The sequence below is a fragment of the Chionomys nivalis genome, chromosome 24 (assembly GCF_950005125.1).
Source record: "Chionomys nivalis chromosome 24, mChiNiv1.1, whole genome shotgun sequence".
Lineage (NCBI taxonomy): Eukaryota > Metazoa > Chordata > Mammalia > Rodentia > Cricetidae > Chionomys > Chionomys nivalis.
In genome coordinates this window covers 36,951,870-36,974,171 of record NC_080109.1, presented here as the reverse complement: position 1 = coordinate 36,974,171, position 22,302 = coordinate 36,951,870, and the positions used below count along the sequence as shown (strand labels likewise).

The 22,302-nt window shown below is 40.3% G+C and overlaps 1 protein-coding gene across 5 annotated transcripts in view; it reads left to right on the top strand.

The window, feature by feature from the left end:
- The window catches only part of LOC130865925 (EGF-like and EMI domain-containing protein 1), a 639,134-nt gene that overhangs the window by 593,196 nt on the left and 23,636 nt on the right, over nt 1-22,302 (top strand). For 4 of the 5 annotated variants that reach the window (XM_057757081.1, XM_057757080.1, XM_057757083.1 and 1 more), the window contains 4 exons: nt 6,655-6,786; nt 11,411-11,539; nt 14,453-14,578; nt 20,995-21,123. In XM_057757081.1, coding sequence (XP_057613064.1) covers nt 6,655-6,786; nt 11,411-11,539; nt 14,453-14,578; nt 20,995-21,123 — 516 coding nt within the window. The remainder of the gene's footprint in view (nt 1-6,654; nt 6,787-11,410; nt 11,540-14,452; nt 14,579-20,994; nt 21,124-22,302) is intronic. The other variant, XM_057757082.1, reaches the window with a different exon arrangement.

Sequence of the window (22,302 nt, the reverse complement as noted above, 5' to 3'; positions counted from 1 at the left end):
CAGTCCTAAATTGGACATGGCTATCACCACCATGCCTGCCACACCCATCCCCGATGTTCAGGGACCACTGTGGAACAGGCGGTGGAAAGATCGTTAGATCTGGTGGTTGAGGAAAACTGTCTTCTGGACATTCATGAGCTCACAGCAGGTCTGTTTACCAGCATAACCCTGCACAAGATCAAGGCAATCACCGCTAGAGCACAGGAGGGGAGGGGCTCCTAAAGTTCCACTCACTCCCGGCTGAGAAGCTACCTGTGGGTGACAGAAGCTGAGAAGGACAGCTTCTCTTCTTCCTTGTAGTTTTCCCATGCCCCATGCGATGAGGTTCTCTGGGACCTCCCCTGAACAACAACTCATTAGTACATATCCAGTACCTAACACTGAGCTTTTGTGTAGCATCATGTGTTTCTGGGGAGGCATCATTCCTCCATGTAGGGTAACTTCAATTAAACTTAAACATATATGCATCTTTAGGAAGCTTATAAAATAGTAGGATTCTATATATGGCTTTTTCAAATATCCATGGTGTATCTATCCTTCTCCTACTTCTCTCCTTCCTATACATATGTAGTATATATGTAACATGCTATTATATATGTGTAGTTCTCATTTCAAATTCACTGAATTTGAATCTCTCAAGGGAACTAGGATCTATGTTTAAACATCCCCACTATTCTGAGCCACATTTTCCCCCAACAGTTCATGATACAGGAGGTCTCTGGGCCTTTGTGACACCAGGACAGTGTCTGGCTGGTCCCCACCCAGACTAAACTCCGGTGACTCTCAGCCTACTCTCTCCTCTCTCCTTTAATGGACTGTGAGAACTAAGAACATTGTTTCAAGGAACAATCAGATCAGTTGACATCATAGGTCTTCCTGAGAAAGAGGAAGGAGATGTGGAACACAGATAAGAGCCACCCCCAGCAAGTCTCCACATGCTCAAGGACTGCTGGTGATCCCAGGCAGCGGCCCCAAGGCTACCCTGTGTTCTTGAACTCTAAGAGGAACCCACTTGTTCAGATGTCCTGACTCCCATATATTTATTCTCTGAACGAGGCAAAAAGGTCTGGGTGAGATCATGCATCAACCTATGAAAAATGAACAATTAAAACAATGAAGTTGTCAGTTCTTTTACCAGATTGCAAATCAATAACCCTCCTGTCAGGCTGGCTGCTCTACTGCACCATTAGTTTAATACAAAGACATTCCGAGGAACTGTAGGTGACAGCTGATCCATCATCGGGTGGCTCTGAGCTTCTGATAGAGACCTGAGCGAAAGATGCTGCATAGAGCACTGAGGTCAGTCTCGATCGGGGAAAACCAATGTTTAAGGCGGAATTTGAAATTTTAAAGGTTGACATGGTGGAGGATACTTCTTTCTGTAATCCAAAGTGTATGTGTGTGTGTGTATGTGCGTGTGTGTGTATGTGTGTGTATGTGTATGTGTGTGTGTGTATGTGTGCATATTTAGCTTGTTGGAGACACTGAGATTCAATACATGACCAAGAAATTTATGAGAGTCTCAGTGAAAGAGATTGAGGCTACAAATGATCCTGCAGGTTAGACTGATCTTCCTGAGGAAGCAGCTATGCATCGTGCTGAATGCTAAAGACAACGGCTGGGCAAATGCAAAGACAACACATTGCATTCTCTTACAAGTTTTGTTTCTGTATGCTGTCTTAGGAGGTGTTTGCCAGCCCAAATAAAATAACTGAATAAGGACAAATTCTTTAAACTCTTTACAGGGTCTCACTTGACTTTCTGTTTCAGGAGAAAAGTATGGAATTTGTTTTAGAAATCATCTTAAATGAGAGGCTTTTCTTATTAAAGACACAAGGCAATAGTAAGAAATGCACAGCTAGGGCAAGAAGGTTCCTGAAGCCCTGAGATTTACTAAACTGTCTCTCTAACTGATTTTGTTCCAATTTGAATCTTACCAAAGCTGACCTCTTAACTTTTAGTAAAAATCTGGGATACTGCCAAAATCAGCAAGACAAAACCAGGTCTTCTCCTTCACAATGGTTTGGGCATTTACTTTACCCAGACTATAGATTCACAAGCAAAATATGTTGTTATCTCTAATTCAAAAGGCCATTGTCCGTTCATTTTTTAAAACTATTTTCGCTGGTCAATTCAAAGAACAAAACGTAGCTAGCATCCTTAGGGAAGCCACACAATGGGGGCTTTGTAGTTGCTCTCTCATCCAGAATGATGTCATCTGGGAGAGGAATCACCTCCATCTGTTCAAATGAGACTGACCAGTGCTTTCCCAGCCTGTGTGATGGATAAAACAGGAACAAGAACATTTTAGTGTAAAGATGTTTTAGGTTGATAGCCAAGGTTATGCCATTTGTCTTCATGATGCCTTCAAAGTTTTTGGATGTTAGACTATCTCTTACTTTCTCTGAAACCAAGAAAGAGAGGGATGGGGGACAGGGAGACATGGAGATAGAGAGACAGAGAGAACAGAAACAGAATGACAGAGACGCAGAGAGAGAGAGAGACAGACAGACAGACAGACACAGAGAGAAACAGAATCAGTGACAGTGTGTGTATGTCAAGGTGGGAACCCTGAGCTTATCCTGAGAACACTCTAGGTCATTCCTGGTTCCAATGCTCTGTTATCACACTGTCCAGTCACATGAATAACTGTGTGCACAATAGCTTTAGATGGTTTTACAGGAGACTGTATGGAACACGAGGATGAGAAGCAGTTCGTGGTCCAGGAGACTCTCATCTGAATGTCCATCCTCAGACTTCTTCTCTCACAGCCCTTTCCCTTGGCCTTCCTCTAAATATCTGCTGGAATCCCTAGCTGCTTCCACTCTTTCTTGGGTCTTGACCTTGGAAGAATCTCAAGTCATTCTCAGTGTGACATATTAAATGATATCTTTTAGATCAGTCCACTAAATGAAAGTATCTTTAAATTATTAGCCTAGCTTTCCCACATATTTTGACATTGTATGGTTAAGTGTGACATGAGCATCTACTTACAAGGAGGTTGAACTAGAGGCTGCTAATAGAGCAGAGCTTGACCCTGTACAACTACATGACCCCTAAGGAATAAGTTCAAAGTCATATGCAGCATTAATGGATGTGAAGTTGTAATAGGCTGAATAAAGGTCCCTCAAAGATGTCTGTGCCCTTATTCTCGGAACCTGTGATTATGTGACTCTATATGAAGAAAAAGGAATTTTGTAAGTATCATTAAACTGAGCATCTCAAGTTTTGAATTACCTGAGTGGTCTTAATGAAATCATAAAAAATATTGTAAGATCAGAAATCAAGACGCTAAGTTGCTTGTTAAGGACATAAACCACAAACCAAGGATTGTAAGTAGTTTCTAGAAACTAAGAGGCAATTAAATCCCTCTCTCTTCAAGCTTCAAGAAAGAGCATTTTGCCTTTTGCCTTCTGGCTTCCATAATTATGTGATAATAAATCTATATCACCATGAGTCAATAATTCACAAATGCAACTTTGTTATCATACTCCTTAAGAATTCTCTCAGTCACTGATGCACCCCCAGGTCCCCTATGGAAAACTGTTCTCCATACTTTCCTATGTCTTCCTTCCCTTGATCTATACATTGTCCCTGATGTTTTAACAGCTCCATTGCCTAGTGCCCTCCTCACAAAGAACATCTGGAGCTATGCACTCCCATCCCACACCTACCAATGCTAATGTGGCCTTCAGCTCCTCCCCTTGTCACACCTGCACCTTCACCACAGCTGGCATTTGGTATTTGTTTTGGATGGTCGTGTTGCCATGGATATCATCTCACTGCTATCAGCCTGATAAGTACACAAGCCTTGATCTTGTCCACTCTTGTGGATCTGGTGCCTAGTGGCAAACACAAGCAGCTTCTTGGTGGGTTAAGAATCCTCAGAATTCTGCGGGTCTCCGTGGTGGACTGAGCTGTGACATGGTGCCGTTCGTTTGGAAGCACGAGAAAGGCAACAGCTGAGCTTGTGTCCTTGCTTTCCACCTTTGCTCACAGAGAAAGTGAGCCTGCCAGACTTCGCAGTAAGTCACACGCTCCTGAAGTCCTGGGGACAGTCACCACTTCTCTTTCTGAGGGACAACTGATAAAAATTGTTGCGTGCTGAATGGGTAACAGAGAAAATGGCATGCGGTTTCTAAAATATTCTTTCTGTGTAGCATTTGGGACTCTTTGTTTTTGCTTTATTTCTATTTCCGTTTTAATTTTAGCGCTGGAGAACTGTTCATAAGACCACTAAGAAATCAAGAGTTTCTTGAGCGGGGCATTTATAACTTCTATTATTTTGGATTCTCTGATTTTCACAGTCAAAGCTGATGCTATACTGGGGTTCCCTTAGGATGGAGAAGTGGGTAGCGCTTTTGCATAGTCTCATTAAGACCCCAAAGAAGGAAATACAAGTGATATGGTTAGTTCCTATTTATATGTGTTTCAGTCTATTTCAATGCTTTGCGTGTCTGTGTACATGCAGAAGAACATGTGTGTGGGTGCATACCATCTGTGTGCACATGTATGAAGAAATCAGAAGTCACCTTGGGGGTCATTTTTTAAGCACAGTCCACCTTGTCTTATTAAAACGGGGCTTTCACTGTCCTGGTACTCAACAACAAAACTATGTGGGCTGTGGCATCCCTCAGAGTCATGTTTTATCTTGTTTTCAGCTCTGGGATTACAGCTGTGCATTTAACCTTCTCAGAAGTTTTTAAATGTGGGTTCTAGGGATCAGAATCAGGTCCCAATGATTTCACAGAGAGCACCTTTGCCTACTGAGCTATCTCCCTACCCCTCAGTAACTTTTTTGAAAATGTAAATTTTCATGAGTAGTAGAAATATTTACAAATGGTTCTTGAATAGTAGATAATTTCTCCCAATAATTATGCTATATTTTATACATAGTTTGCACATACATGCCATTTTTATTTAAATTGGTTTTAAATTCAAGTATTTTAAAAACTTTTTTATTTTTGAGAATTTCACTGGAATATATCCAACACCCCCCCCCATTTACTCCATTCATTTATCACCATAGCCCCCAAATAAGTCTCTCCCAAGTTCATTATTTCTTATTATTTTTTTCCTTTTCCCTCCGTTCTCCCACTCACTCCTCCTCCGTCTTTGTAGCCCACTGGGTCCAATTAGTGTTACCTCTACATGTGTTCCTCCTCATAACAATCTGGGCATAGATTCTAGACATCTTTCCATACGAAGGAAATTTGGTTTGAGGGATTTACGTAGAGCAAGTTCTTTAAGGCCCCAGATAGCACAGTGACAGTGGTCTGCTCCCTTGGTCCAGATGCTCACAGTCTCCCTAGACTGCACAGTTACCAGGAACTTTCACTCAGCATAGTTTTTTTTGAGGGCTCATTCAAATCACACCAGCTCAGATTTCTCTGAGCTCCACACTTCAAAATGGAAAACAGGCAAATAAGTTGGGCTGATAACTTATTACCCAGAACCCAGTATGTTCAGAATCCCCCTTTGCACCTCTCAGAATTCTTCATTGCAGTGTGCTATGGGCATGTTTTCTATGGGAAGATAGCAACATGTAACTGTCCCAGCAGGCACAGATCACAAAAGCTAGGAAGAATGTCTAATCAATTCACCTTTGACTTTATAAAACTTTTGTAAGACTTTAATGAAGACAAATTATCGTGTTAGTTGATTGTCAGCCTCCTGTGTAGATACTTCCCCATAACGAGTTCATATCATATCGCAGTAGGGTAGAAAGACTGCTCCCAGTTCACTGACGATGAGGTGGAAAAAGCAGGAAGGTCGATCACATTCACCCCCAGCTGGTTGGCTCTTCTCCCTTAGACATTAATCAGCCAGGCCAATAAGCTTTGCTGACTGTACCGCCAAATGGGTCTTTCTGGGTATCTGGCAGATCCAGGATGAAGGCTCTGTGAACTGATTTTTGAGCAATTAGTATATCTGAAACAAAGAGTGTCTATACCCACAGCAGAGTCTGTCAAATGTCGCTGAAGGCATTGCTAGACTGTTTCAGGTCTATAGGACCTAACGGCCAACCTGTCTGCTTTCTTTTCCGCTGAATTTGTTTGAATTGCCGTGTGTCCATAACCATGAAACCAAAACTGCCTACTTGATTCCATGTTCTGTGCTGAAAAATACCCATAGCCCTTTTTCCTTTTTTTCCAAAAAGAAAAAAAAATGCCTTGGTGTGATTTGAAAGTTGGAGGCAGGGGATTTCACTGTTGAGACTACATAAAGAAACAGCAGAACGCAGCCGAGGGTCTGACAGGCGACATAAACACAGCACCTGCTAAGGCGCGGGGAGAAGCCACCTTGAGACTTTAAAACAGCTTCCCCAGAAATAATATCTTTATCCAGATACGTGGTCCCATATGAATTATACTGTTATTTTAGCTGATTTTCTCTGACATCACACTATGATTTTTTTCCATGACAAGAAAATTGCAGCCAACCCTTGACAGTCAATCACAAATTGACTGAACAAAACAAAATCATACAGTGAAGTAATCCCCAAGCAAATTTAATGAAACCTAAATCCCGAAGGGCTGCGCACTTCTGTAGGCAATGGTCTTATTTAATAAGTTGCCCCTGCTTTCACTTTTAGGACCGTATTTACACAGACAAATTCAATTCATTGGGGTTGACTTCCCCTCTCCCCCTCAGTCTGCCCACCAGGCACGTACGGAGAAGACTGTAACCAGGTATGCCAGTGTTCAGCAATGAACGAAGACTGTCATCCAGTCACTGGGAGATGTACTTGTCTGCCTGGATACCATGGAAACCACTGTCAGTTCCGTAAGTACAGTCTGTGCAGAAGTGGGATTTGCTGAGGAGATACCAGCAGGACAGACTGTCATTCACAGTAAAGGGCGCAGGTTAATGAAAGATTCATCTCTATAAACAAACTCTGTGGGATATTTTACTTGAATAGTAGAAAGCATTATCTTCCACTCTCTCTCGGCTTCCCCCTTCTCCATCTCTCTTTTGGTCTTTCATGATCGAATTTTTTGCCAAACTCTTCCCAAGTATCCAATAAGAAAAGAGACAAAGAAAAAATATCTGAAATTACGTGCTTATTATTATGTATCTATCTAGAACAAACGGCAACATATTTAAAGAGATTCGAATGTAAGTTGATCCCATGCCTGCTTCGAAACAAAACTTAAGTGAATTGTTATTCTGTAAGGAAAGCAATGACTTGGGTAAGTGACAAAACACCAGTTGCTCCTGGTCCAGTAGTGCGACAGCACCCTACCTAAACTCAGAACTTTATATTGATTTGCTGGAATCATTTAACATAAAAAAAAAATTGGTGATAGAAGAAAGAACACACTAAAAAAAGTCCCAAGGAGCATGTAAAAATGTTCAGTCAACTATTTAATTTTAAGCTTGTAATTATTTATACTGCAGATTTTATAGGTGTAAGAATAAAATGATTTGGCCTCAGTGTCATTTGTTCTCCCAAGTTGGCCATCGCTACTCCTTCCTCTAATCATGCAGTCATTTTTTCTAAATACCATTTTTTTTCTAATTTTTTTCTGATCACCCAAACAGTCTAAAAACTATAGATAGTATTTTTCAAATATCACTAATATATTTTAAACATGGACAACGAAAGCCACAACTAAGCATATATGAAAATTGTTTCAATTAATACCTTTTAGATCCATAAATAGTACAGTCATTCCAGTTGAAAATGAATAACTAAAACAAAATTTCTCTTAGTTTATGGCTATGATCAATCTCAAGCATGTTGTCCTAGAAAGGCATTGTTACGTATCTCAGAACTTCCTTCCTGGTCTCAAAGATATTATTTGTTAAGAAAATAATATCAGGTTACATACAACGTGGCTGTGTTTTTATTTCCAAAGATGAGCTACCTTGGGTTAAAGGGAGGTAGCCCCACCTTGTTAAAGTGGAGCTGGCTGAGCCAGGAGTAGCTCCCTGCCTGTCAAGTGGGCTTAGCTCCAAGCAACACGTGGTTGGCTACGGCGGCAAGGGTTCCTTGGCAGCATCCACTGTAATTACAAGACTGTGAAGAAAGACTCAAGAAAATAACCATAAAAGGTGTAGCTGGCTCCAAAGCCAAACTTCAGCAGCCAAGAACAACTGGGCTTTCGTGTTCTCAAGTTCAGAGGGGAGAATCAAACTTTTCTTTCGGCAGAGGTCAGAGGGAGCAGACAAACACACTGAACATCTCCCAGCTTCTTCCCAGAGCTGCTTGGGGTGCTCAGCCTGAGCGTGTGGCTCTTACATAGAAGAGCAACAAGGGCCCGAGAGTGGACTCACGATCCTATGAATTCCATAACCAATGAGAGATCTTACACTGCTGTAGACCTTGGAAACCTTACGCTCCTCTCTCTGCCTGCCATTTAGAATCGCCCTCATTTGAGTTCTCAGTAACTAAGTCAGCTTTGTGAAATGGCCCTGTGCTTCAAATAGATGCTTTGGGAAACGTCGCGAGAACAGCTTTGCCAGGTCAGGAGGATATGAAGGCATTCATAGATACATTGCCCATGGTCATAAACATCCATTACGAGAAGATTTTAGTTTCTCCTTTTTCAGAATAAAGCCAAATTGTGTCACAATGCCTTGCCCATATGTGTGTAGCCTTTTCAAATACTAGGCAAACGGACAGATTAAAGCTAGTCCTTTGCTTGGGAACTATGTGCCTCCAGATACAGAAGCAGCCTTATTTGCCCAAGTGAAATACCATTCACATGATCACAGTGTGCAGTGGCAAAGGGCTCTGCCACCAAGCCTTCAGTATTCAAACAAATGAGAACAGTAAATTCCAAATTGAGGGGTTTTTTTGTTTTGGTTTTTTTTTTTTTTTTTTTTTTTTTTTTTTTTTTTTTTTTTTTTTTTTTGTATTAGAGTCAAAGAAGGAAGGTTTTCTTCTGGAGGGGGAAAATGGTTTTGTGATGGAAAATAACCCAACAACCCTTGCTAGGAAGACAGCATTCCCAGGAAGAATGTAGCAAAGGTGGTACCGTGCTGAAAACAGAAGGTTAGGAAATAGGGGGGCCTTGCCTTTATTATGACAAGCTTAGTAAAATCATTATGTCCACAGTGTGTCTTGATAAGTTTAGTGACCCTCTGAGATGTGCTCACAAATCAAGAATTCTCATTTGCATGCCCCACAGAAGTGACCAAAAAAGTGGGATTGTCCACAAAATAATTAATTCTTGGAAAAAAAGATTACCACAACTTCTATAAACCACACACCACACTCGACATGTAAAATTAATGAATCAGTGACCCATAGATTTGTGCATATATTGCCTTTTGACAGATAATATATTTTTTAAATCAGATATAGTATACTCATTTAAGAAGCATAATTAAACTGAAGGATAAAATAATGTGCGTTTTTTCCTATTTATGACAAAAAAAGAAGCAATAGTGGTTTTGCTAAGGACAAGGCAGGGATAATATGGCTGCAGTGGTGTGTGTCCCGGGTGGAAATGGCTGTCCTATAGCTTCAACTCACTGGGAAAGTATCCTAAAATCTCACTTAGCATCTCTTAGACACTTTATGGGACACTCACACTAGGCCATTCTTCCTGGTCAACGGATGTGATGCTTCTTTATACTCAGAATGGTAACCACAGTTATATGTCCATTTTTATAAAACGTCTCTCTTTGTAACGTGAAGCTCTTTTCCCTTACTTGCCCAGATCTCCACACCATGATTCACTTCCCAGTTAGGACTCTAGAGACTTCTAGAAGACCTACTACCTCTTCAATCTCCTTTGAGGAGGCAGCATGCCTGAGGAGCATGCCTGACCACACTGGTTCTGTCTGTACACCCTCAGTTTCCTTGTGTGTTTTCCTCCAGACATTTCTCCACATCATACATTTTTGTAAATCACTGATTTTATAAAACTATGAAAATCACATTCAATGAGACACACTCAGACATGCAGAAAAAATATTTATATCTTAATAAATGGAAGATGAGGGAAAGGATGCGTGGTCTTGCACTAACTTCATGCTTACTGTTCTCTAATACATTTTAGAGGGGAATACACCTCAGGAGCACTGGGATCCACTAAGACTGCTGTGAGCACTCTATCCTTTAGCAGGAGGGGACAGAGGGGATCCAGCCCAGAGAGGAGCAGAGCAAGATAGCAGCTCCGACAGAGCAGCAGCCTTCCGTGTGCACAGGGCTTCGGTGTTTGCTTTAGTTCCCACCACGTGCGATTTTATTGTTTTATTAAGCTGAAAGGCAAAAGGAGGAAGACACAGGTGCTTTCTAGGTCTGTAGTCAAATCTAAGTCTCCGGGGAACAACTATGGTTTTGGAGGCAGGCTACATGCCAAACTTGTAAAGTGTGTGTCTTTGACAAAAAGACCCTCTCTGACCAATCTCTTACATGGTGTCATCATTATTATTACATTAGGTGTCACCTGCTGTAATTATTTTTCTCTTATTGTGATAAACATCCTGACAAAAAGTCCTTTAGCAGAGGAAAGGATTTATTTTTAATTTGCAGTTCCAGAAGGGGACAGTCCATCATGGCTCTGAAGGTCTTCAATGGAACCATAAGACCAGCCTGTCAGTAAGCAGAGTAATTACTTTCCACCCACACATGAGAGAAAAAGACAGAGGGAGAGAGAGAGAGAGAGACAGAGAGAGAGACAGAGAGACAGAGAAACAGAGACAGACAGACAGACAGAAATTAGAAATTGAGATCAAGCTACAAAACTTCATGCCCAGCCCAGTGATGTACTTCCTCAAGCTAGGCTCTACTTCCTAAAGGTCCCATAACTTCCCAAACATTACCTGAGAACCGAGGATTCATATATATTTAACATATGGGAAACATTTCTTCTTCAAACTCACAGTGCATGCTATTGTCTGTGCATGCATTGAGACAAAAAATAGAAAATGAAAAACTAACCAAAAATGAAAGGCATTCTTTACACCTGGTGCCTTTTGAATTCTTACAGTTTAAACACACCAAGATCTTTTTGGTCAAAATAAAATATATTTAATTAGTAAGGAAGGGGTGAATTTGAATTTGCCTAGATTGTAAGAATGCTTCAGAGGGGATGCCAGAGAAGCTCAAAGGATGTCTGATGATTTTTCAAGGGACAGCACGTCATATAAAATCTGCCTGTCTGTATATTCATACATATGTGTGTGTATTATATATTATATATAATATTAGTATATATTATATTATATATAATATTATATATTAGTTATTACCATGTATCTATTATCCAAAATTCTGCCTATCTATCTCCATGTCTTCTTGTGTATTGACCTATCTATCACCATGTTTGAATCAGTAGTTTGAAGGCAGCTAAAATCATTAATGATAAATAATTGAAATACTGAGTTAAGAGAGTTTGAATACCTGAATTCTTCAAGTTACAACAACACGTGAAATTTTGTTCTCCTGTGATAGGGTGCCCAGAAGACACTTATGGTCCAAACTGCCAAGAGACATGTAAGTGCCAGAATGGGGGTCAATGTGAAAGCACTCTTGGCACCTGTACCTGTCCTCCTGGCTTCGTTGGAGCAGACTGCAGTCAAAGTAAGCGATTTGCGCCTGGTCTTTCCATTGGCGTCCTTGTGTAGTTTACATTGGCTTTGAACTTGTGGCTGTCCTACTGACTTCACCCTGTACTTATGGAAATATAGGATAGCTATTTCAGTGTCCAAAGGGTGCAGCAAAATATTAAAGCATAGTTATTAAGACTGGGGATTTATTATAGGGACAGCAAGTACAAGCTGATCTAAATCCTAGGTTGAGGACTAATAACATCAGATTTGGATTCAGAGTTGAAGTCATCATAAGTACCAAAATAAATATTTTTGCAATAAACCTTTGTACCCAAACACTGTACTCAAGCCAGGACTCAAAGAACGTGTTAGGCAAGGTCAGCATAAGAATTTTTGTGTTCACATTGTCAATCTTGCCCAAAATTCCAAAATTTTAACTATACTCAGCAAGTTTATGTCTCAACAATAAGTAGTTTCTCTATTCATCAAAAGGGAAATAGTGCCGTAAGCACAAATACCTTAAGTGTACTTATCAGTATCAAGTGTAAGGAACAGAAAGTTGAAGATACCTTTAAAATGCACATGCTTGGAGCCTGTAAATTTGTGCCTGGAAAATGTGTCTCTTCTGTCGTCAGACCCACCAGTTCTAAGTAACTGGGTGGTTTCTGCTTCCACCAAATAACTAGCTGAACACATGCCCTCAGATGCCTCTGGTCCAGGTGGTGACGCTTATGTCACCCTAGTGTCTGAACTCAGGATCACTAGTGATCTTTTCAGAAGATAGAGGAGGTAGTGAGAACAGACTGAAAGAGAGAGAGAGGTTGGAAGCTGGGCTAAAATATCTAGGTTTTAGGCAAAGGACTTGAGATTCGGTTATTTGCTTTTGGGTCAGTCATTAAAATCATACTATCACCAGTGATCATTAACTTCACAATTAAAAGAGAGAAGCAGCATTAGTATGGATTTAAATTAAAAGTAGATGAACTGCAACACCTTTAATTCTCATTCATGTGTGTGCATGCATGTGCACTCTCACATGTACATACATATACAATACACATCTATACACATGCACACATAAACATACACACATAGATACATATATACACACATACCACACACATGCATACGAAACACACACACAAAAGCATGCATACATACACAGATACCCAAATATACATACATACAGGACACCACACAGATATATGCATACACACATGCATACACAAATAGAAACACATGCACTCATACATATATGCATATACACATATGCATAAACATATACACATGCAAATATATATGGGTCAAATAGACATATGTACATATATACACATGTACACATATACCATACAGAGACAGACACAGATATTCATTCATGTATGTACACACACACACACTCAGAGATATGCATGCAAACATTTCCTGCATTTAAGGTCTTGCTGGAAGAGGAGTAGCGAAGTTTCTGTTAATTCAGGCCATTAAGCTGGTGTGAGCAGAAGATGCTTTCCTTGCCTGTGCTTCCCAGGCAGGTGGCTGCTGCCTCTGACTTACGTAAACACGATGTTCTCTGTTAATTGTCCTATGACGGCAGCCCTCAGTACTGATCATAAAAATTTAGTAGGACAAAGTCTCAGATCCAAAGAGCTGATGATTGACACCTACTGGATAGTGCCTGTGTTCCCAACTGCCAAGTGATCTTTGAGGGAAAGCCATCCCATAAACACGTCCTGAGGAAGGTTATGGCTGGCTCCTTTATGTTCGTTCTTCAAAGAGAGTAACTGGGAGAAATGTCACCATGCAAGAGCGTGTTCAAAAGCTATGGTTCCGGAACACTGGGAACACGTTGTCTTAAGAAAGCTGTGATCTTGTAGGAGCCATTTTCCTTGCTTGACAGATTGGTAGGTTAGAGCCAAGTATGCAGCCAAGTGTTTTTCCAGCTTATCTTCACACTGTTACCACGTAAGCCATCTCAGCTGGTTCTTACAGATGTTCCTCTTATCTTTGTGTGTTATCTGTTTTCAGCATTCATCTCAATTCCTTTTTGGAACAATACAAAATAGATCAGTAAGTCCAAAGACATAGATACATATTTGAAAATATGAGTATTGTGGATCTTATGTTGAGGTTAGGAGTATAAAATAAGATTCTAGAAAAGACTTGAAGAGAAAAAAATATTCAATATTGCAAAAACTTTATGTGTGTACTGAAAGTACAACTACACACGCATATACACACATATGCACATGCACACACAAAATACCATATATACACATGCATACTCATACACACAGGCACTGAAATAAACATATATACATACTCACATTCTCTTTCACACACACACACACACTCAGAGCATGTGTGTGTATGTGTTTGTGATGTGGGTGTGGACATGCATGCACACATGTACCTGTATTTAAAGTAAGACTGGAAGTTGGGATTTTTGTTTTGTTTTGTGTTTTAATAATTTATTTTTATTTTATGTGCATTGGTGTTTTGCCTGCATCTATATCCATGTGGTGCCAGATCCTCTGGAACTGGAGTTACAGACAGTTGTGAGCTGCCATGTGGTTACTGGGAATTGAACTCAGATCCTCTGGAAGAGCAGACAGTGCTCTTAACCACTGAACCATCTCTCCAGCCCAGAAGCTGTTGCTTTTAATTTGCAAATGAAATCTATCAGATATGAGTTTTGAAACTAGATGCAGGCTTATATATTCCACATTCCAGCTGAAACTGTTCTAAGAAAGCAACAGCTTGGGACTTCCTACTTGGTTTTTTTATTTTAAAGTAGCCTTTTAGGTTGAAAATTAAACTGTAGGGAAGTCAGCAAGATACTGGGTTAGGAGAAAGGACCATATATTGACAAGTGTCTAAAAGTCTTGAGTGACAGATGTTCAATAAACAAAATACACTTTGTATGTCTTCATTTTGATCTTCCGTCCAGCTTGTCCTGAAGGTCATTATGGACAGGATTGTATCCAACGATGTTTCTGTGGCTCAGGAAAGTGTGACCCAGTGACAGGAAAGTGTCATTGTCCACCCGGCCTGATGGGATCCAGGTGTCAGCAAGGTAACAAAGGCTGCTGAAGATTCACCTCAACAGTCCAAGCAATAAACACGCCGAACTACGACAACATGGCTGGTGCTCCAACTACGGCATGATTTGCCATGCTTTCTTTAAAACGAGGCTTTAATCACATGGCAGCATGTTTGTCTGTCGCACTGCAGAGGCAACAACTTCTTGGAAGGTTACAGAAATTGATATGAGGGGGCTGAGAGATAGCTCAGGGGTTAAGAGCACTGACTGTTCTTCCAGAGATCCTGAGTTCGATTCCCAGCAACCACGTGGTAGCTCACAACCATCTGTAATGAGATCTTCTGGTCTTCAGGGATACACGTAGGCAGATGCTATATACATAATTAATAAATAAACCTTTAAAAAAATAAGAAATTGATATGAAAATGATTTATGGATACTCTTGGTTAGGAGGAGCAATTTAGGCAACAGGGACCACTCTTGGAAAACTTTCTAAAGCGTGCTAGAAAACTTAAATTACAAGACGAAAGAATTTGACATGCTCTTCAACACAGAGGCCCGCTGTAAGAAAAACAGGAGACAGACATGCAAATACAGTTTGTGTTGAAAACAACAGCCTTGGTTCTCTGAAGTCTTAACATTGATTATTATCATAATTAAAATTTTAAACACAGAAGAACCATCAGATCTTCAGGACAAGGCGTTATAGTGAAAGTGCTGGCTGTGGCTCTCAGCTGCGACCTCTGAGCTAGCAATCTCCCTTGCTGTTCACAGACAGAGAAAACTGTAATTACGTGTGGGTCAGGGCTGTGTACCAGGCAGGCTGTGGGGACAAACTTAATCTCCCTGGGCATCGTATGCTACAGAAAAGACATGAAATAAACAAATATAGGATACGTGCAGCTTGGTACAGACCAGAACAAGCTGGAATCTATAAATGATGGCTAAACAGTCACAAACATATGCATATGTACACACAAATACACATAAAATGCACATACGTAATGTGAACGCATACACATATACAGGCATGAGAGCAGAACTACCATAGAAGCACACAGACAACACAAATAGCATACACTTGTACATACTTACACAGATACATATGTACACATGCATTTCCCACAACTTGTACACATGAGTTTCACTCTAGACCAAGAAAACTTCCAGATTGTTGGTACTAGTTTTTCAGCCCTGAAGCCACACTAGCCCTAAACAAAATAGCTGGTGAAGAACTATAGAAATAATCCTGAAAGATTTCCTGAGTAAATTGGGAGCGTGGAGGTCACGGGAGAGGGTAGAAGAGGAGAGGGGAGGAAGGGAAGGGAGTAGAGAAAACTGTGTAGCTCAATAAAAACAATTTTAAAAAACTAGCCAGCACAGTATTACAGTATTCTTGTTTAAGAAAGAGACACACTGGGAGGGGGGTGTCTGGAAAGAGTTGTTGGATAAGTATAATATTTTATTAAAACGATTAAGTAATTCCTTATTAATAAAATTTAAATATCCCCCCAAAAGAAAACAGCTGGTTCACAAAGTTAGTCGATGAATATATCCCCCACTTTAGAAACAAACAAACAAACAAAACTAAAGTAGATGGAGTTCTGTTGGCTTTTTAGTGTTGATTCTGCAGGAAGGAAGATGAACCTGGAAGGCAAAACACACGAAACTAGACCATGAAGGTTTTACTTTAGACCCCAGGAAAGTATTAGCCAGAATTTCTCCCAGCATTCCAAGGGCCTGATGAATGTTTCCTACAAAACATAACGGTAAGGCAGAGATGCAAGGGTTTGTAGAATAAATCACAAAACAACACAAGAGAGTGGACAGTAAACTGAAGAGCTCAGAAAACAATGAAAATGGAACTTAGACCCCGCATCATGCAAATGAAGGCCACATCAACAGCAGGGCCTGGGAGGACAGAGGAGCTCATCCGAGCCAGGGCAGGCATGGGGCGTGTGATGAAAGGGAGGGAATGGGAGAGCGGCGTGGAAACAATGGAGGGAGATGTGGAAAAAATGGGAAAGAGAACAATGCGCAAATATATGACTCAGAAATGAAAGAAGATTGACTAAAACCTCCTGTCCTCGGAACTCTGCTAAGGATAAGAGGGAAGTGAAGCCACTGTGAGTGTGCCTGTATGGAGTTTTGTGCCTCACAGCAGAACTCAATGCTAGCTCATGATTAATCGATGTGTATTCATATCTTGGGGAAAAATGTGATCCAAGTATTCTATTCACAGTTGAGCTGTTTTTCAAATATAGCATCGTGGTAAATCAGCAGCTATTTTTTGAAATAAAATGTTCCTGGAAAAAATGATATTTTTAAATTTTTTAAGGGACAGCTAAAAGATAAATCTGAGAAACAAAATAAATAATGAAAAAATATAAAAAAATATAGTAACGGTACAATTAATAACATTAAATTTAGTTTAGTTCGTGCCAAATTTAAAACAACACAGCCATCATGGTGATGCAGATAGATGTTAGAAATTATGACAATATGGAGATTTTATCAAACACTGATGATCCATAAATTGAAAGAACAAAGTGAAAGAAGGCAAGTCTACTGGCCATCCTTCATGGAAGCTTACAGGGTAGACAGCAACAAACTCTGTTAGCACATGTGATGTCTGACAACTCAAATATTTTAAGGGTTTCATCGAAAACTCCAGAATTTTGGCCATTGTAATTGAAAATATAAGACTTTTTTGTTTTGGTTTTGGCTTTTGATTTTTTTGTTTTTCAAGACAGGCTTTCTCTGTATAACCCTGGCTGTCCTAGAACTCACTCTAGACCAGGCTAGTCTCAAACTCAGAGATCCACCTTCCTCTGCTTCCCGAGTGCTGGGATTAAAGGTGTGTGCCACTACTGCCTAGCTAAGGCTAAGTTTTATTCAACTAAAATTGGGAGAAAAGAAAAATAAAATGATCTTGATTACATAACCATCAATACTGGCAAGCCGGCATAATAAAGACATTCCCATGTTATTTAACATCACATTCCCTTTCTAAACAGTCCCCAGATTATAGGACTCTATTTCACAGTGATGATACACGCTCACTTCTATGTAAGGTACAAAAAAAGAAATTATGCAAAACATGACTCATAAGTGAATCTAAAATCATGAGTTTCACAGAAGTAGAAAATACAGTAATTACTGGGGACTGGGGTGGTTGTAGCTAGAATGGAAGAAGAAGGGGTTCATATTAGTCATAGGGCACAAGCTTACAGGTAGGTGTAAGAACTAATTTTTAGAGGTCCCTTACATGGTAGGTAAATACACTGATTGATGATAGACACCATTTTTGAGCAACATAAAGAGAGTAGGTGTTATGTGCTATGGCCAAAATGAGGCAACTAGAGCAGGATTCATTTACATACTTCAGACATCATGGTTTCCACAGTATGTGACTATTTAAATGACAATTGTCTCCTATAGGCTCTAGGGTTTAGACACTTGGTCCTCAGTAGGCAACATTGTTAGGGGGTGGTTTAGAAAGACTGGTCTTATTGAGGAAGGATGTCACTGAAGGTAGGCTTTGGGAACTTAAAGTCTTGCCTCCCTTCCAGTTTTATCTCCCAGGCTCCTGCCCCAATACACAAGGCTTGCTGATGGGCCTCTGTTGCCTTCTGCTGGACTCATCCATCTGAAACTGTTGGCCAAAATAAACCCTTTTTCCATAGGCTGCTTTTGATTATGGTGTTTGATCATAGCAACAGAAAGGTACACAATAAAAAATTTGTAATTGTAAATTGTACCTATTAATTTAAGTACATAGAGAGGATGATAGATGAAGATAGATAGATAGATAGATAGATAGATAGATAGATAGATAGATAGATAGATAGATAGAGGATAGATAGATAGATAGATAGATAGATAGATAGATAGATAGATAGATAGATAGAGGATAGATAGATAGATAGATAGATAGATAGATAGATAGATAGACAGATGCTCTAGACTTTGAGCCCTTGAATCAATGTAAAATATTCAAGCATGATGACACATGTGTAATCTCAGTAGAGCAATATGCGGAGATCCCTAGAGATTGCTGGCCAATCATTCTATCCTAACCTCGACCATCAGGACAAAAAGAAATCCTATCTTAAGAGACACATCGTGGTCCTACTGTAGACAGGGTCTGTGTTGATAAAGCGGCCCACATTGACCTCCAAAGGTCATTAGGATGTCCACCGTCTGTGCTGCAGTCTGAGACCGTGGTGACATCAAGGCTGTGCTGCCACTGAGAGCCAAGCCTGGATCCTGGATCCATAGTTCTGCTGCAGCTGGGAACCTTGTCAATGGTCTGGGCTTTCCCCAGAAACCACGTGGAAGCCCAAGATCCATGTTCCTGATGACTGTAAGGAGCAAGGAAACTACCTTTGCAGAAATATGGGCCTGCAGACAAACAGTTGGAGACAGGAACATTGACAGCATATGTGACTCTGCCTCCAGACCCCTCCCAAAGTGCAAACTAAAAGTAACAGCCTGGTGGGAAGCCTTCAAAAGAACTCTTGAAAGGTTGGAATGGGATTTTGAAGTTTAGCTCTCTATGGTTGATAGCTTCTGGCGGGGACTTTTTTATTTTGTGCTGGGAGGGGAATTATGGGTTCATGTGGGTGTGGGGGAGGTGAGTGTGATTAGGGTATAGGATGTGAGCTGCCCAGGGAATCAATAAAAGTGTGTGGTTGAAAAGGGAGATGGGGGGATGGCTCCTCAGGGTCAATACTTGGGTTGACCTCTGTTCCCCCCCCCACATGCATAGAAGTACACAAGAACAACAACACATATGTGAATACCACACACTGTTATCTGCACAACAAAATAAAAACCTTCCCTATAATATTAAATTTTTTTATTCATTTTGCATACCCACAGATTCTTCTTGCTTCTGCCAAACTCATAAAAAAAAAAAAACCTTCCATTATTTGACCAGCAACTGGTCCTTTATCAGATCTACACAGGCAGGTGCCTCCACCAGATTCACCCATACATTCTGCCTTACCTTAGCTGAAATCTCATGCAGATTGGGCTCTTTGTGTTTGTTATACACCTAAGTTTGTTATGCTAGCTGGAATTAAAAAACAAACAATAAGAAAAAGATATTCCAATATCTCTCCTGCTATTGAAACTGAAAGTAGGCTTGGTTAGAGGTTTCAAACTTGAGTCTTGACTTCTGGCCTTATTGGTTGTCTAAGTCTGCACAAGGCTTTAGTCTCCAAGCTTCAGTTTTTCCAAGAGAAAATTAAGAACACTGTTACCCACATCACAGGGGTGTTTGGGGGCATTAAATGAGATAATCCATGTGTGAAATATCATTATGTAGAAACTCCATAAACTAGAGGTTATAAATGGTAGGCTCTTGGCCAAATTTAGCCACAAATGTGTTTGAATTGGCTTCGGAATCTGCCTTCCATGCTGTTCTAAAATGATTTTAATTAGTTGCCAACTCTCAAAGATTGGAGAATTTCATGTAATATATGGACAGTGAGTTTTCTTTAAAAGGTTGTATTAGATGGCAGTGTGGGGCCATATTTTTATGGCAAAACTAACTAACTATGAGAGTCATCCTCATCTCACTGGGCAGTCATTTCACATTGGTGGTGCTTCCTGATATTCCCCTGGCATGGATAGGAGGGCCCTTTGACCCACTTCTTTTCACTCATTGGAGTCTTAACTTCTGTTGGTAGTATGTTTGGCTACTACCCTCCTACGCTGAACAGTGAAGCACCAGAATATTAAAGAAAGTACCACTCCTCTTTCCTCAGTGTCGATTTTGAGACACTGTATAAACTATGCCCCACTATTGGTTGCTTCCTCTATGACTATGATAAAATATTCTGACAAAAGCAACTTAAAGAAGAAGCACTTACTTTGGCCCTCAGTTCTGGGGGACAGTCCTACCTGGAGGGAAAAGCCACGATGGCAGGGGTTTCATGGAGCTGGTCACGGTGCTCTGTGGTCAAGGGCAGAGAACAGCGGATGCTGCTATTCAGGTTGCTTGCTTCCCATGCAACCCAGGATTCAAACCAATAGAATGATGGCTTCCTAATCAATTAGCCTAATCAAGCGAGTCACCAGCACGTGCAGAGGCCAACCTAAACTAAATAATCCCTCAGGTATGACTACTGCTTTCCAGATTGCCCTGAAGTCAACAGTAACCATCCCACCTCCTGACCCGAATCGCTGCTGACTGTTCCACAGGCAAGCCCTAGGTGCCAGTGTCCTAGGCAGACAGGACCAGCCCAATATGTTTACAAAGTGACTGTGAACTGAGTGAGCCTATGGCAGTGTTGTGCTTGTGACATCCAGGGTGCTCTTTTCGTCTGAAGATTTTCTGCTGCTTTTGCTGTCTTTGGGTGGAAACTGTCTCAAAGGAGAAAAAAAAATTGTGGCTCATGACATATTCATTTAACGTAATACTTAAAAATATTTTCCTTTAGGTTGTTCCCAGACTAAATATGGCACCAACTGTGAGCTCAAATGTGTGTGTAGAAATGGTGGACTCTGCAATCCTGAGGATGGAAGCTGCACCTGCGGCCTGGGGTGGACCGGGGAGCACTGTGAGAAAGGCAAGCTGATTCCTTCTTAGCCTCACGAAGTCCACTTTAGGGCTCACCCTTATGGGGTGCTGAGTAGAGACCTATGAAGCAGCTACTTTCCAATAACCTATTTATAATTATGATCATGTTTTTCATAAAACTGTGTAAATATTGATCATTAGTCATTACCTATTTCTAGACAATCGCAGGAAAACCCTGAAACATCTTAAATTGAAATAGTATTGATGGGAACGAAATTCCCCTGAGACCTCAACTCCATTTTTTATCCTAAAGCCACTGTGGACAGATATCACATCAGCTGCCCCTCAAGGTTTTAAGCAGGGGACAGAAGAGAACCACACTCGTGGAGGACTTGACAAATGGTTAGAAGATACTGGCCTCTGAGAGAGAAGTGGGTGTGTGTCCCGGGACTGGTGGCTCCTGTCCTTAATCTCAGCACTGTGGAGACTGAGGGGAGCTGGGTTCCAAGTATAGCCTTGGCTGTGTAGCAAAACACGAAATATGAATGGCTCTCCCCATTACTGTTCTGCATTCTAGGTTTTTTGTTGTTATTCTTACTTATTTGTTCTTCCAAATTAATGTTATAATCATTCATCTAGGAAAAATGCTTTGGTTGTTCCATTGTACTGTGTGTTTTCAGAAAAAAAAAATGCACTCTGAGGTTAATTCATTGTATTCAAGAACAAATAATCCATCCTTTATCCCACATTTTATATTCCTTATCAATAAAGACCCTGACCTTAGAATTCACATTAAGATATTCAAGTTAACAAGCAAATAATTAATTTTCTAATCTATGAAATACCCAACTATATTTTAGTGAATTTATTGCAAGGTCTTTTCTTCATCAATGTAATTTATTATATGAGTTCTTTTTATTCTGATAGCATATGTATTGCAGTATTAATGAATTTCTAATAATAAGTGGCCTTATATTCCAAGAATAAATACTGTGTGATGAGGATTAACTATTTCATAAAGTGCTATTGGATTCTATATACTTATATATTCTATGATTTTGGCATTGATATTCAAGAGGAAAATGGAGCTGTTTTATATGCAACCTTTTCCAGTTTGTAAAATTGATGTTCCACACATTCAATGAAAAGCATTTGGAAATTTCCTTCCTCTTTTAACGTTCTGAAATATTCTAAGTTGAGATGGTGCCCTGTCTAGTGAATCTGGAGA